Raw genomic sequence first — 16,809 nt, forward strand, 5'->3', positions numbered from 1 at the left:
TAAGGGAAAAAATTTATTAATATGTAATTTTGTTGATCAGAGGGGAGTTTTTAATGGTTTGATCAATGCAAGGAATGGGTCTTTAATATATTTAGCTCGCAATTTTGTTCAACAGATTGTAGTGAATTTACCTCTTCATGCTTTTTTCTGGAATGAATGTCAGTACTGGTCCATTGTCTGCAACACAAAGATGCAAGTTAGGTAGTCACTGCGGAGCTACACAAGATGCCATGCCATGTGCACCTCAGTGACACAGCTCCTACACAGGTGCCGAATGCAACGTAGCATCAGTTTAAAGGAAGATTCTGCCTTAACTGTCCCTGGCATGAAATAGAAGGTCAAGATCGAAATCAACCAGTAAAATTCAGGTAAAATAAAATGAATTCAACCAGATCATCCAGAAATAGAGAAAAACACGAGGAACGAGTCTGGTCTAAAACACACTTATTTTTTATTGTACAAGAAAGAATATTATCATGATAATCTGTATTTGAACATCCCTTTCAAATGACGTATAGTAGCTTACACTAGTCTCTTCATGTGTAGTTTGTATTTCGTGTCCAGGGTTTCCTCTAGAAACATTTTTTGACCAGGTGGTAATGTCATGATAAAGGTTCGACACTCATGGGCGACCTAATGTAGGTAACCTGACATGAGCCCAGCGGGGGCACGACACCACATCCTGATGGCAGCGGTACAGCTGCAACAACAGCTATACACCACAAATAAATCCACTGGGACTCAACTGCCACCTTACAGTTGAATCATTTGCTTTTGCAATCCTGATAATTGGTGCCAGGATGTTATCACACATCTAACAGGTACCAGGCAGCTACTATCAACCCCACAGCAGACTGCAAGTACAATAGCATGCAGTTAACCAATAGGTACTGTCAAATAAAATTGTGACCATGACTTAATGACTTTCAAAGAATGATAAAATTAATCTCACAAAAGTAACTCATCAATGTTACCTTAATAAATTTGCCTTTGACTGGCATTTTAATAAATCTGTGTGTTGATATAGTTGTAGTTATTATTGATAGATATGGGTGAGAGATGGAATCTTTTAGTTTAATATATGTGCATGAGTCTCTTTTCCACTCCCACAATCAGCTGTAATTTAGTGAAAACACACCCTTAACCAGTCGTTTTCATGTCAATTCACCACCTGCTCCACCAGTCTTTACACCTTTCAGCAAAGCGAACGGGAAATCAAAAGTGCTATTTCACTGAATGTGTTGCAATCAAGGTTCTCCTACAGTCAGAACAACTGTCATTACGCGTGACCATTACTCACGGCTGTGCGGCTCATATAATTAATTCATCACATGGACCTGTAAAGTCATATCTCAGAAATGTATCAATGACTGATGCTCATATCTAAACCGACATTACAGCATGGGTCATAAGTAAGGATTAAAGAAAGAGAATATTAACTGTCAAATAAAATTTTGACCGTGACTTGATGTAATTTCAAAGAATGATAAAATTAATCTCATAAAAGTAACTCATCAATGTTACCTTAATAAATTTGCCTTTGACTGGCATTTTAATAAATCTGTGTGTGTTGATATAGTTGTAGTTATAATTGATAGATATACGTGAGAGATGGAAACCTTTTAATTTAGCATACAGATATATAATGTGTGTGTGTGTGTGTGTGTGTGTGTCTGTATATACACACATATAAATATACACACACAGACACACACACACACACATCAGTGTACCTGGTTGTCAACCTAAACAGATTGCGTCTCTCACCTGGTGTTTCATCTCCACCTCATCACATCACCCTAAGATTGCTCTAGAGAAACTTTGTATCCATTTTGATGAATACCAGTTTATGTGCAGGAAATGGTGTATGTATGTTTTTTGTGCACACACATTGTTTATACATCTGGCCCCCAGTCTCCTAAAATTATCTTCATAAACTGCATTCTTGATTACATATCAAGTGAAGCATATATTCCCATGGATTATGTTTGTCTGTTGATTTTGCCGTAGGTGTTGTTAAATGATTAAATTATTTAACTTGACTGTTTCACCAGTTTACAGCGTAACTTTGCTCTCTTGTCCTTTAAAAAACATCTTCTCAGGTGTAAATTGGCTATCAGTCCTGACTGCAGCCCTCAGCTGGCCCTGTGCACAGCACACTGAGTGTGAGGAAGCTCCTGCTATGATGGGATGGAAATCCCCCTAATGCACAGAAATGTCCTGTCACAAATCTGTCACAGCCTTAGGGGACAACTCTTCCAGTGCTACTTTGTGTTCTTTGTGTGCTGTCTGAAATTCTAACTTATACACTGTAGATGTGACACTTTTCAGTGCTACAAGCCAAAGTGTGTGTCGCCCCACCCAGTCTTATTTCACATGTTTCAAACTACTATTGCACATTGCACTGTGTTTCAGTGTCATTAACTGGCTTAACACCCAACCACTTTGATTCTAGTAGTGTTTTTGTTGGGACAATTATTTCCAATTACACTCTGAGCACAATGTGGAATAAGAGAAACATCTCTTACAGTATTGCCACCCTTTATTAAAGCTCAGAGCATGGCACAAAAGAAATCAATCTTGTAAGTGCACAATAAACAGTGAACAGAAGATTCCCATGATAGTCCAGTTCTGTGTCTCATTCTTATCTGTTATCTTTTGTTCTGTTAATGTTCCAGCAGGCCACGGTTGTTTGCTACATCTTCTCACATACTGTGTACACACTTACTGCACTCAGTAGTTCTCCACTTCTTCTGTCCCTTTTTTTAAGCTGACAGTTAACAATAATCCTTACTCTGTTACATATAGAGAAGACATTTTATAACACTGCCTTGGTTCTGTGTTGTCTGCATTTGTAGCACCTATTAAAGTACTAAAGGATTAGGGTTAAATGTGATAAACGTTTAATGTGGCAAACAAAAATAAAAATGAGCAAATATGTTTATATGAATGCAGGAATTTCCTTGACAGTATTACATGGTATTCACAGCATTTTCAGAGTCATCTGTGTAAAGAAAGAAAGAAAGACAGATATATAGCTCTAAGGTATGCAAGCTGAAGCATGACCACCATTTAAGTTGATGTTGAAAGGGGTGTGTAAGTGTGTGTGGGCGTGTGTGTGTGTGTGAGTGCGTGAGTGAAAAAGAGAGAGAGAGAGAGAGAGAGAGAGATTGAGTGAGTGTGTGTACATGCATTTCAAGCACCTGCTCTCCTCACTCTCTGTAATTGCAGGTGTTCAGCGGCAGACTGTTCACTGCGTGGAGAAAACATCTGGAATAGTGGAAGAGCACTTCTGCGACCCGTCGACCCGACCCGATGATAAACAGGCCAGCTGCAACAAGGAGCTGTGTCCAGCTATGTGTGTTTATCCCCCAGACAGCTTCTGCATACAAAGTCACAGTACACATAAACAAAACACATACTCCAACCCTTGCACATATCAGCTGTAAAGGACACATAAAATATAGATTCAGTAAAACTGTGGCAAGAGCACATGAAACCAAGCTTATATAACACACAAACATGAAATGCAACACAACAGCAGTAACCAGTCTCCTGGTAAACATGATTTGAGTTTGTTCTGAACAAGCACTCTATACTTTTACAATGAAACGTTGAGTGCTGGGTGTTCGAAACAAACTTTTTCAAGACCGAAGTACTAACCACCCACAAACACCGCATTGTGTCAGTGTCCATGTAAACACAAGAAAAAAGATAGGACACGATGGAAATGTTCTGCAGGGTGTGTGCCATTAACCACTGAAACTCAACAATCTCCTGGATTACATGACTCCATCATCCGGTATCAGGTGATGTAACGATAAACAACTTGAGGCAAACAATCGGCTGCTGGCCAGCATTTTATCCCAAAATCATAAATCACAAAATTGGAAATGGCACACCACATAGCACTAATTATTGCAGGTGATTTGAACATTTTGAAGTCGCATTGTGAGCTAATAATTCCAGTGCAACACTGTGTAATGATAATTTATTCCTTTATTTATTTATTTGACGCTGTGCTCCATTTTTTTGAGCGTTTGAAAATGTGATTCAGTGATATTTCTGGCTGTACTAATTGTTGAATCATCGTTGGCGATCCATAATGCTATCAAACATCCACAGATACAGTGTGGTCATTTGTGCCGTGGGACAGTAAAAACCATATTTATTGCACATTTAAAGAACACAGCCAAATAAAGCAAGTACATCATGAGTCAAATCAATCAAATGTACTACCACCAATTGGAATTTTTTTTTTTTTTTTTTACATTGGGCGTGTCTCATCCTATAGATGGTGGACGGGAGAGTGGCATAAATGCTCAGCTAGCTGTGGGAACCTGGGCCTGACTAAAAGGACAGTGATCTGCATCCAAGCAGTGAGTGTGGAGGAGCAGAGAGCCCTACAGCCCACTGAATGCAAACACATGCCCAAACCTCCGGCAATATCCTCCTGCAACACACACATTCCCTGTCCGGCGGACTGGACCACAAGCAGCTGGTCGGAGGTGAGTCTGCTCTGGCTGTAAGTTGATTTCAGTTGATTTCTGTGAATTTTGCACACGCTTGCAAAGGGTTTGTCTACTTTTTTTCAGGAAGAAAGACTTTTGCGAATATGATTCCAATTGTCCCCCTTCTCACAAGCCCCTCAGCAAATTATTTCAATTTTCTGGTCTGCATAGGTTTGCACAGAGTGAAATCAAAATGGACCAAAGTGAAGTGAACCAAAAACATTGAAATCATTCTGAATCAAGCTAGGGGCCTAATGTGTAAAGTGAGACATTGCCCTTAAACTCTGGCACATGCAGATTCACCAATCTGTTAATTTAGAGCTGATGTGAAGGATTTGCTGGTGACTTGCAAAGCCCTGTTAGATCTGGATCTAAAATATATCACAAATGATTTTCAGACGCGTTTGAACCACTGAGCAGCCTCAGATCCATAGGCAGGGCCCTTAGGCTGCTTTAAAGTCCAGGCTTAAGATGAAAGGTAATTGGGTTTTGGGCTTCAGGGCCCCTCTAGGCATTGGAACAAACTGTTATAGTTTAGGCTAGCAGACTCACAATCTTGTTTTTTTGTTTTTGTTTTTGTTTTTTACTACATTAGTTTATTTTTTTGTTTTTTTAATTTGTGATGTCCTTGTTTTGTTTTGTTTTTTACTTCTTCACTTGTTTAATCTGCTTTTCATGAATAGGTCAGACACATTATAGGCCCTGTCTGAATGGGTGCCCAAAGACCGCACAAATGACCAATTGGTGTTTTGGTGACCTTTAAACATGCTTTGCTTTTTCTTGTGGTACTGGGCTTGGCACAAAGGTAGGGTGGTGGCGCATCAAAATGGGAGGTTTATTTAAATGAGGAAGTACAAGGTGAGATGTGCTATTTTGGTAAAATAAATAAATAAAAAAATAATAATAAGTCATTGCAATAGGAGTCCCAGGACCATGATTAATGCAACATTCTTGGAAGGTGCAGCAGCTCCGAATGGGTGGATGTTTGGAGACGTATTTTGCACATGGCTTATTGCACCAAATACTATGCCATCAACTCAACAGCAGTGTAGATTCACCAATGCATTGTTTAGGGTATCCTTTAAAATACACAAGGAACTGATGCAGTGCATCATATAGGCAGGGCAGAGTGAGTTTCTTTAACTGCTACACCAACTGAATCTGAATTGCGTGTGGGCTGCATGCCAGCAGTGTTTTTCATTGTTGGAGGACTGCATAGCCACATGTAGAGAAAAAAATAGATAATAGCCGATTCAAAATTGAGATCAGCAGCACAATGCCTGTGTGGTGTGCGCTGCTTTAATGGTCATTGTAGCAGCTTCAGCTGCTTGTAATGGACATGTTCGGCAGCAGCAGCCGTGTCACAACACATCCATGCTTGGTGCAGTTTGGCCCTAAGAGCCAGCATGCAGAGAATATTCAGGATGCTGAAAATGCAGTGTTCAGAAAGTCAGTGCATCACTCATGGCATGCTGTTTCGCACAGTATATGTATTGGCCTATAAAAATTGTGCAGAATGTCAGCATGACCTGTCAGAAGAGACATTACAAAGAGTAAGCCAGAGAGAGGCTCAACTGAATATGGCGATGGTAGAGCAGGCCAGCTTGATGCACAGCATATGGCGGAGGAGGAAACAGCTGGCAGAGCGGTTGTACCCATAGACTGTATTTTTATTTCTTGAATTGATTACATGGTTTAATTTATTTAAGAAAAAAAGTCAGTGATGAATTGCAGGTGTACTTAATTTATTCATGTATTCCTTTGACATAATGAATTACATGAAGCTGAGTCTCAAGACTCCTCTAATGTATTCCACTGCACCTAGCCCCTTTACACATGCACACTGGTCAAGGCTGAGCTCAGATAAACAGAAACAGGGAGTTAAATTAGGGTCCATTAAATAAGTTAGCAAAGACTCACTGGCACTACAACATAACCACTCATATTCTCTCATCTCTTTCCCATAGTGCTCTTTGACATGTGGAAGCGGTACACAACACCGGAATGTAACCTGCTCCAGAAACACAGGTATAGACTGTGACCCACAAAAGAAGCCCATCGCTATCACTCCCTGCTACCTCCAGGACTGTCCGCAGGTAGTGGATATTTCTGAAGGTAATGACTGGTCTGGAAGTGGCTGGTCCAGCAAAGAAGTCTTCAATGAAATCAACTCCATACCTGAAGCCAACCCTCTTCCGAAATACAGCACCACCAGAGCCCAGCCAAAGGATCATAACAATCTAAATAACTTTATCGAGGCAGACTTTTCCCATCCCAATCACATTGAAAATACCAAGCAAAATAACGTTCAAGTGGATGATTTTTACTATGATTATAACTTCATCAACTTCCATGAAGACTTGTATGACTTTGACTCTGGGGACAATGGAAAAGATACAGGGGAGAGTCATGGGTCTGATCTTCCACCAGAGGCCAAGACAAACCACAGCATGAAAGAAAACATTTACAAGGAAACTACAAGTCCTCCCACAACTACCTCAGACACTTCTACAGTTTCTAAGACTACTGCATACTCTTTGAAAATTGAGAAACCACAGGACATTAATCTAGACGATGTTGAGGAGAACGGAAAACCACCGACAAAGAACTCTGTTGCAATGAATCCTGAAATTCCAGATGTTTTTCTCTCTGAAGACTATTTTCTGCCAGTCTCTACCACTTCCTCACCACCTTTTTCTCCAACAAAGTTTTCACAAACACTGAAAGAGAAACACAGCAGCCTTGGTCAGCCTGATAACATGAGCACAATTCCAAATCTAGCGTTCACTACAAAGCAGCCTACTCAGGGCCCAGAATGGGGGCAACATGGAAAGGAAGCTGAAAATGGCTATGAAGATTTCACTGAGGAAGAAAACCATTCTGAGGATGTTTTTGCTACAGTAAATTATGCTGATATTACTCCAGTCAGTCAGACTAATGAAGATGACACACTAGCTACACCAGTGAGAGCTGAGGAGATAGAGGATCTTGATAATTTGACTTACAGTTACAGTAAAGATATCTCTGGCTCCCAAGAAGAGAGTCCAGAACCACCTTTAGGTTCTCCATCTCAAGAAAAAGGATTTCAGTTTGAGACACAACTGGATGAAAGTACCACAGAAATACCTCAGACAACTAGTCTGTCATCTGATACGTCAAAGATATTTTCAACTGCGCTCATACTGGGAGATTCCGACGCTGATCAAACTGATTTTAATGACACAAATGCTAACAGTCAGGGCAATTCATGGGTCACTGACCGTGACCTCACTGTGACCTCACTTCCTGCCTCTCAGGAGTCCACTACTCTTCCCCTGCCTACTCAGCCACTCTCAGGAAACCAAGAGTACTCTGATGCCACCTCATCAAAAACTGGAACAGACTTCTTACCGTCTACAGAACTGGAAGGAGGCACCCAGCCTTCACCATTTTACACAATTACCGATTCCCAGCCAGGTACAACAGAACAGGTACCCACAAAATTGACCTTATTTGACAGAACAACACCTCGTAGAACAAATCCTCGAGCCCCTTCCTCCTACGACTGGATTGATTTTGACTACAATGAAATTGTCATCCCCCCTGTGCTGCCAGACAGAGGTAATAGCCGTCCTGCCCCTTCATACGAACTTCCAACAAGCACAGCAGCGACTGCTCAGTATAGCACAAAACCAGACATTCAGTCCCCAGAGCCTGCCATGCTCACTTTGCCAACCCGTCCACCTACTCTGTGGGCTGTTCCCGTGTCAACATCAGTCCAAACCTCAACCCAAGTCACTACAGCTGCCTACTGGGTCACCGGCAACTGGAGCGCAGTGAGTTCTGGCCCTGTTTGCATACATTCCACACATTCTGGTGGTGTACTTATACCATGGGGGAGGAACAAGGCTTAGTTGTGTGTCATTATTGCTGTCTGACATTGTCTCTATTGCAATTCCTGGCACAGATTAAATTAAACTCTCCCTGTGATTTGTTAGAGCTTTTTCCTTGTCATTATTGCTGTCTGACATTGTCTCTATTGCAATTCCTGGCACAGATTAAATTAAACTCTCCCTGTGATTTGTTAGAGCTTTTTCCTTGGGCTAACACTCTAATGTCAGTACTTTTCCTAAAATGTCTTGAATTCTAGTGGGACAGCTCATAAATTTCTGCCTCTTCTAGCACTCCTGCTGTGCTATAACCATTTCCAATAAAATTACCATTTATTTGCATATTATGAATGCTTGTTAAAATAAAGCAGATCCTATTGTGCATACAAAATTAATCCTATAATTTGATAGGGTTTGCACTGTTATCGAGCTCTGCCTTGCATGCATAGTGCTGAGCCATTGAAACTCTAATCACTAAGTGTCTTCTAAGTGTAGAGAAAAAAATCCCTAAGTGTAAGTGGTGTCTCCTTTTGTCACTGCTCTTTGCTTGTTGGCAGTGCTCCACCAGCTGTGGTCTGGGTGCCATCTGGAGGGCTCTGTCCTGCAGCACAGGCTCAGAGTCAGACTGCGACCCGACCAAGAGGCCTGTGCCAGCCCGACGCTGTTACCTGCGACCCTGCTCCACATGGAAGATGGGGGAATGGAGCAAGGTAAGACTGAGCAGGACCTGCTGGTCTTCTTACAAATTTTTACATTCATTAGACTTTATAATCAATTTTTAGTTGTTTCCAAGACCTCATAGTGTTTGAACAAAGGTCATGCTCTGTGTTATGCCAGTGCTCCAAGAACTGTGGAGGTGGTGTGGCATTGCGTGAGGTCCAGTGTTTTGACATGCGGGACCAGAGGCCCCTCCGTCCTTTCCACTGCCAGGCAATCTCCCCCAGGCCCCGAATCCAGATGCCCTGTAACCCTCAGCCATGTCTTGACTGGTATACCTCCTCCTGGGGACAAGTGAGTGCCTTCTTTTCTCTGTTAAGCGCAGAATGAGTAGGTTTCATCGCTGCGGTTTGTAAACACAACATTTAAAGTTGGCCTGTCCTCCCTGGCTAAGCTAAGCACTGGCTGGCACCTACCTGTCTAACAGGAAACAAGCCAGCATGGCATCGCTCATCATCCTCATCCTCTCCCCCAGTGCTTGCCAGCTGATGAAAGCCAAAACCCAGATTCACTCTCGCTGTGGAATGAGCTTTGTCCGCTTGGTGTTTCCTCGTCATGTTTCCTATTTTCCACAGTCAGCGTTCACTTTTTTAGTAGCTTCCTATTGGATATTGTGCTATCGATCTGGCACCACATGCTGTGATTGGCCGGGAGCTACACACCCACTGCCCAAAGGCTGACACCTAGAACAGTCCCGAGCTCAGCAAAACACGAAACTTGGGGGTCTCTGCAGACACACACACCAACACACACTTCTAGTGGGTTATAAGTGATGATTGAGAGGGATTATTTTTCTATGACTCTATACATTATTCTTTCAGAAAATTCTGCTCATTCTGCCTTTAAGGTGGTGACTATGCTGAGATTGCACCAAAACAGTGCTGTTCAATTTTCATATGGTTCAAAGGTGAAGCCATTCATTCGGCACACTTATTATCAGTATCCTGAGTACACAGGAGCACACCGAATCATAATGATGCACTGGTGCATATAAATGCCCAGAGCAAGCATGTCCAAGCTTATTAAAAAACAATATGAAACATGAGAGATGTTCTCTAACTTAATCAACTGCTGAGTGTGGCAGTTTTCAGACAAGATGAGGTAAGATACAAATGCAGTGGAAGGTAATGCAACTCTATAATATACAGAATATAATACTTAGTAAAATACTAAATATTAAAATTCTGACAAAGGATAAAATATGACACATATACAAGCAAATATATGACATGAACATGAATGTAAAAACACGAATAAATAAACAAGAATGCATAAAAATATCTCTAATCAGCAAATAAAATAATAAAAGAAAAAAATCAGTTGTGTAACAAAAGGATCTTATGAAACTGCACCCCGTGGATTTTCAAATGAAGTAGATCTGATAAGAAAACCTTTTTCCCTCAGCAAAACCACTCATGTGTTGGGTCATTACAGTTCTTCAAACCTGAGACAAAAGCACAGGCAATTAACTTGGTGCAGTCTGAAGCACACACAAAAAAAGCTTTTGCTAATTTGTTTTCCACCCTTTTCAGCCACGTCAGCCTGGCCTGAAAGTACAGAAAAATAGCAATTAAGCTAATCAAGGTTGCATACATTTTTATGCAGGGATTTGTGTGTGTGTGTGTGTGTGTGTGTGTGTGTGTGTGTGTGTTTGTGTGTTTCTCAGTGCTCTGAGGTGTGTGGAGGTGGTGAGCAGCAGCGGATGGTCACGTGTCCAGAGGAGGATGGATGTGACAAGGACTTTTGTCCCAGTAACATCCAGTCCTGTAATAGCCAGCCGTGTGCTCAGTGGCTAAGTGGATCCTGGGGACAGGTGCAGTACACACACACACACACACACACACACACACACACACACACACACACACACACACACACACAAGTAGAAACAAGAGAACAAAGGCCACAGTTAAACACGACTGACACAGTTCATGAAGAATGTGTTGCCCATTATTGTGTATTGTAACTGTAATGTGGTATTGTTAACACTGAAAGGGATCATACTGCACATATGCTCTTAAAAATGAAATTCTTTTTTCTATGACCTAGAAGAGCAATCTAGATATTTTTTTTCATGACATTACCAGTTCAGCAAAAAGTGTTAAAAGCTGTCAAAAGGTGTACTGTGTAAAACTGAGGGTGGATTTAAGGGTTGAAAATTCAGACTCAGCTGACAAAAAACGTGGAATAAGCATGAAATTAATCAAGAGACTCAAACTTACAGTGAGAACCACATGGACTCAACCTTCAAATTTCACTTTTTTTTTAATCAGTTGACTCTAAACAGTTATCACTTCAATTGCATAGCATCTTATGTTACTTGGGTTACTGTGGAATTACAGTTGGTTTGATTGGCTGACAGGATCACTGAATAAATCCTGCATATGGTATTTTTTAATGCTTTAGTGTAAGTACATCACACAGAGAGGCTGTAGACAGTTGGTCAAGAATCAACATATTACCTACAATATCAGTCATCTCCAAAAAATTCCACGTTCTCACTCACTATAAAGAATGGTTTATGAAGAGGAAAATCATCCTGCATCAAGCAGCTCCACCTGCAGTGCCACAACATTCATGCCGTTCATGCAGTAATTACATTGGACACTCTGAGAATAATTCCCTTTCATCCCCGTTGCAGCCTCTCCCTTCATCTTTCCTCATGACTCTTTGCAGCCGTAGCTCCTCTCCAGGAAGTGGCATGATTTCAAGACTTATAATACCGAGTCTCTTTAATCCCCAGACCACAACAGCAGCGGCAAAAGAGCGATTCACAGTTTGAAATTCACTGTACACTGCACAACAATCACACACATACACATATTGTCAAGCGAAAATCTCTCTGCACGATTGTTTATCTCATGCAAATGCACGCTAATCATTCCCAACTCATTTAAATACTTTCAGATTTTACACCTGTGCAGTGTGTATCTATCAACCCCAGTCACCACTAGTGGCTAGTGGGTATTTCTCTGCCTGGACTTCAGCTCTAAACATCACGTGGCCTATCCTTATTCTTCTCTTCATCCCCCTTTGAGGTGCCAAGTTTTGCTTCAGAGTTAACTTTCTGCACCAGTTTGTGAATGCAGTTAAAGTGTAACGGCACCAACCCCAAGAACACAGAGGGAGGGGCAAAGGGTTGTGGAGGAGTGGCTATCAAATTAATCTCATTATCTGATTATTATTTCTTTGTTATGACAGATAAAAACAGCAATAAAATGTAAACAGTTCTCTCTATTGTCATTCTACAATTTCATAAATGCACCAAATTATAGTTTTTGTACATGTAGTGTAGCTATATATAAAACTTTATAAGCTGTGTTATCAAATATGTTTGCAGCCCCAGACTAATTTTATTTGCTGGCAGAGGGGGTAAAATGGCTCTTTTGATTGTAAAGGTTGCTGACTTCTGCCCTAACCTGCCCAGTGTCGTTCACTAAACCACTAACCCTACATTTATTTTAATTTTGGAAAAAAGCAAATCATGAAAAACTACAATGTGTGCAAAAAAGGCCAACATAGATAGCAAAAAAGAACAAATATAAATACAGCACAATGGTATTCCTGGTTGATATCCCCTGGCTGTTTTGCCTGCATATTTATACTGACATTTTTGATGAATGAGATTTTTTATAATAATCATCAGTATTGTCTGTATAATAACAAAGTTGGTAAAGGCAAGTATTAGAACAGCTAAAACAGTCAGGTAAGTTCAGAAAATTAAATCACTCTAATGTAGCCTAATTGAGCTTTTAAAACCAGAAAAAGACAACACTTATGCTGTAAGATATGATATCCAAAATCCCAGATGATATCTAGTCTCATATCACAATATCAGCATAATATCGATATATTGCCCTGCACTAATGCTCAGGAATGAAACACTGCCAATACTGTCATACGTTTCAGAATTCAATACACACAATTCAACAGCAGTTATTCTATCACTACTTATTGCTTCAACACTTAAATGCATGCAGTCAACCAGAGAGGAATGTGAATTTTAAAAAAGTTAATAATTGTTTTTGATGCCTTGAGGGGAATAAAACCACACAGGGAAAAAAAATCCTGACTCAGGTTATCATAATTCATGCATGAAAGGGTGAAATGGTACTTCTTTCAATGTAAATTTGAGCGCCCCACACCAACTGGTGAGCTGAAATATTTTCAAGATGCTTTGTAATTACAAAAACGATGGGAATGAGAAATAGTATGATCGGTTTATCAAACAATAGAAGCAGGTCCCGCTAGTTACAACCTGAAAATGATTGCTGCCTTTTTTTTTTTTTTTTTTTTTGACTCCATACATTTGATTAATAGCCACAGTACACAGGCCATAAAAAATGCTTAATAATTTGTATCTGCACCATTGCTTGACATTTTCTCTTGACCTCACCAGTGTTGAAAATCCATTGTTGTTCATAGTTTGTTTTTTACCCAAGCATTTGAAATATTGTATGGAACGGCTAATATGTCTGTTCAGTTTGCAGTCATTTTATCATTTGTTTCAGCCATTTTGCAGAGTGGCCGCCACAGAAACCTCTCAGAACAGCTTAATTTCTGTCTTACAGTTTGTTTTAACTTTTCATTTAATCCTGATAGACTATATATGAAGTATAAAGTCTGCACATTTTCTGAATGCCTATTATTGCTATTTCTTATTATTATTTACATACATTACAATTGCACACACACACACACATGCAGCTGAGATGTATTTACAAGTCATTATCTCAATGCTTGATAAGAAATTCCACTGAAAAGACGATTACAATGACTGTCAGTGAACGCCATCGGTGCCATTCAGAGCCCCTTCTGTATCATTCACAAAACATCTCGGTCTGCACTCATCTATGTGTGGTGCATTTTAGGATTGAGTCAGGGCCATTGGTATAGTGACAGGATAATGTACGTATTCATGCAGATTTACAAGATGTTTATGATCAGGACTTTCCTTTTCAGCTCTCAAAGAATACGTGGCAACCATAGCAGCTGAATATCCTAATGGACAATCAGAAGGCCTTTAACCCTTTTCCTTTGGCTATACAGTTTATTAAAAGCACACAGTATCGAAACTGCTCCCACATGAGAGCGTCTTCCAGTGTTAGGTGACCTTCAGCATGAAAATAACAGCGTGACAAGCTTTACCTGATATATTTGAATTGTTTATTTGTCATCGGAAAAGCACTGAGGGAACGCTACTCCTTTACAGTGCCTGCCAAGTAACACAGCACACAATACGAGATGACTGAAAGGGCAGTTTCAATGTAGAGCATAGCATGGCAATTAAAAAGCATGACACAATTAAAAACATACGATAATAAAGCAAGTAAGTAAAATATTGATAAATACAAATTAAAATCCATACATAATTAAAATTGTTACCAATTGTATAATAAGGCCCTGCAACTGCCCTAAGGTATCAGTGAGGAAAGTGTCAGGGAGTTTAGTCTCTTTTTTTGTTTTGTTTTGTTTGTTTGTTTTTTTTAGGAGAGGGGTGCATCATAATGAAAAGAGTAAGCCAGACCTGTGAATAAGCGCAATAATTTCCACTGGGTTGAGTTGAAATTGACAATAAATAGGTGATACTTTGTAAACAAATATGTTTATTCTTAAATAAATTGCCTGAATTTAAAGGTGAGGTGTTCAGCAGCTTCACATGACCTAAAATCAAAGATATTTCAACAGTGATAGTGTCTGGAAAAAAAAAAAAAAGTTCAGAGAAATGTACATAAAAAATGTAAGAGAGCAGGAGTGATGATGGATCTCACTACTCATTAGGTTCATGTCATCTTCAGCTCACAGGTGCCTCGCTTTTTAGCCTCAAATTCAACTTTCAAGACTCAAATCTCGCATGTTCCTGGCATCTCATTTGTATTGAATATCAAGGGGTCTCGTTTAAAGATAGATAAGCGTGGGCCCTTGTGCTGCTGGTGCGCTCCTGACTTAATGGGAATTGCAAGTAGTGGGAGAACTTTTACATTTTGGCCCGAGGCAAAAGTGAAAAGTTGTGAGATCACCAGCACTGACGAGTGTTCATTTTCTGCGGGTTGCATGAATGTGCTCTGCAAATTTCATGGCAGTCCACCGTATAGATTTCACGATATGTTGTCTTCAAGGTTTGTTGCCTAAAGGGTTCAATAAACAGACGAACAAGGCCACCATAAGGCTCGTGTCAAGATGGTAACCCCAGATTTGCTTGGGCACTGCCTGCTAGTGGGGCGAAAATAAGCTTTTGACAGCATAGACACCTCAGTGCTGACTAAAAACCATCTATTTAAAAGTGGATGTTAATTTGATTTCACTGCATATTAAGCAATAATGGTGCATTCTGCTGCTGCTTAATCAACGTGCATCTCTATAAACCATAATCATCCAAAAGAAAACACAGAAGTTATTTGGGAATTGATATTTTTTTCTTTTTGCCTTTGCCTCCAAGAAAGTATGCACACCAATCCACTCTTTGTCATTTATTAAGCTGTTTACTCAGATTTTCTTACTTTTTTCATGATTTCATACATTCTTAGTATTTTTAATGACATGTGGAGTTAGTTATCCTGACACTAGTGCAGGGATTTAGTGGGAATATGTGGCTAATGTGTCACATTGTTGAGTGGATTCATTGGACTGGAATACACTCTGTGGTTGCTAATTGGAGAGCTGCTATATGTTGATTTCTTTACTTGTACTGTCTTGACAGTCTACATTCCCACCCGGAGCCAGAGGCCAAAACATGTCGGTGATTCTCACATAGTCCAATAATTTACTTTTTTAACTGCAAGAGAGAAGTGTGCAGTCTTCACTTTATTTTTTCTGTTCCTACAAACACATTTTTTTTCTCTTGATTTAAAAAAAATAGCAATTTATGGAAAAAGAGTTGTCCACGCTGTTCTTGCACTGTTCCCCTTGTTGAACTTCCCCTCCTCATCCGGCCTTTATGTCCTCGCAGTGTTCGGCCTCATGTGGCGGTGGGGTTCAGCGGCGGCTCATCAAGTGTGTCAACACGAAGGCCGAGACAGAAGAGGAAGTGGACCAGGTTCAGTGTGACTATCAGCCACAGCCTGAGACTATCCAGAAGTGTAACCTACATGAGTGTGAGAGCGCCCCCTCTGGTGAGTAAAAGTCACCTACAGCGAAACAATCCACTGCTCCTCTGTTGGAGAACACCATTATCTTTCGTTTTACAGTTTGACAGTGTGTAAAGTTATGGAAGATTGCTGAGCTGGTCTTGCCATTGTGTTGGGAACTATGGGAATCAAGTAGTAGCACATTACTTTTGATGAGATTAGCGGCATTGTAGAGGACACACAGGGGGATTGTGCCTAAAGCTAACTCTTTAGTGTAAAGTAACTGATTTATCGAGTGTTTCCCGGATTTGTGATGTGAAAATGGAGGGTTTTGCATTGTGCTACTGGCAGCGTCAGCAGCTGCTCCCTATGAACTCTGAAACTGCAACTGCTTGCCAACACTTACAGTCTGGGTGAAAGCACAGCACAGAAAAACGAATCATTTTGTTTTACTCCAGGCGCATGCTGATTTATGGCAGGCACCCATTCTAAAACGCTAATGTCTCTGAGTCTGACTCTGATCCTTTTCATCTGAATAATTGTAGGCTGTTTGGCTTTGACACTGACACTTAAGTGACTATAAGGCAGGCCCTCTTAAGTGTAGGTTTGAATCTAGATGGCCAGCAGAATGAGGTTTATAAAGCC

General features: G+C 40.4%; 1 protein-coding gene across 1 annotated transcript in view; it reads left to right on the plus strand.

The window, feature by feature from the left end:
• adamts7 (a disintegrin-like and metallopeptidase (reprolysin type) with thrombospondin type 1 motif, 7) overlaps positions 1-16,809 on the plus strand; it is a 121,792-nt gene that overhangs the window by 79,601 nt on the left and 25,382 nt on the right. The window contains exons 17-23 of the mRNA XM_030044835.1: positions 3,232-3,358; positions 4,295-4,508; positions 6,479-8,326; positions 8,938-9,090; positions 9,218-9,391; positions 10,764-10,910; positions 16,047-16,209. Coding sequence (XP_029900695.1) covers positions 3,232-3,358; positions 4,295-4,508; positions 6,479-8,326; positions 8,938-9,090; positions 9,218-9,391; positions 10,764-10,910; positions 16,047-16,209 — 2,826 coding nt within the window. The remainder of the gene's footprint in view (positions 1-3,231; positions 3,359-4,294; positions 4,509-6,478; positions 8,327-8,937; positions 9,091-9,217; positions 9,392-10,763; positions 10,911-16,046; positions 16,210-16,809) is intronic.

This window comes from Myripristis murdjan, chromosome 3, assembly GCF_902150065.1.
Source record: "Myripristis murdjan chromosome 3, fMyrMur1.1, whole genome shotgun sequence".
NCBI lineage: Eukaryota > Metazoa > Chordata > Actinopteri > Holocentriformes > Holocentridae > Myripristis > Myripristis murdjan.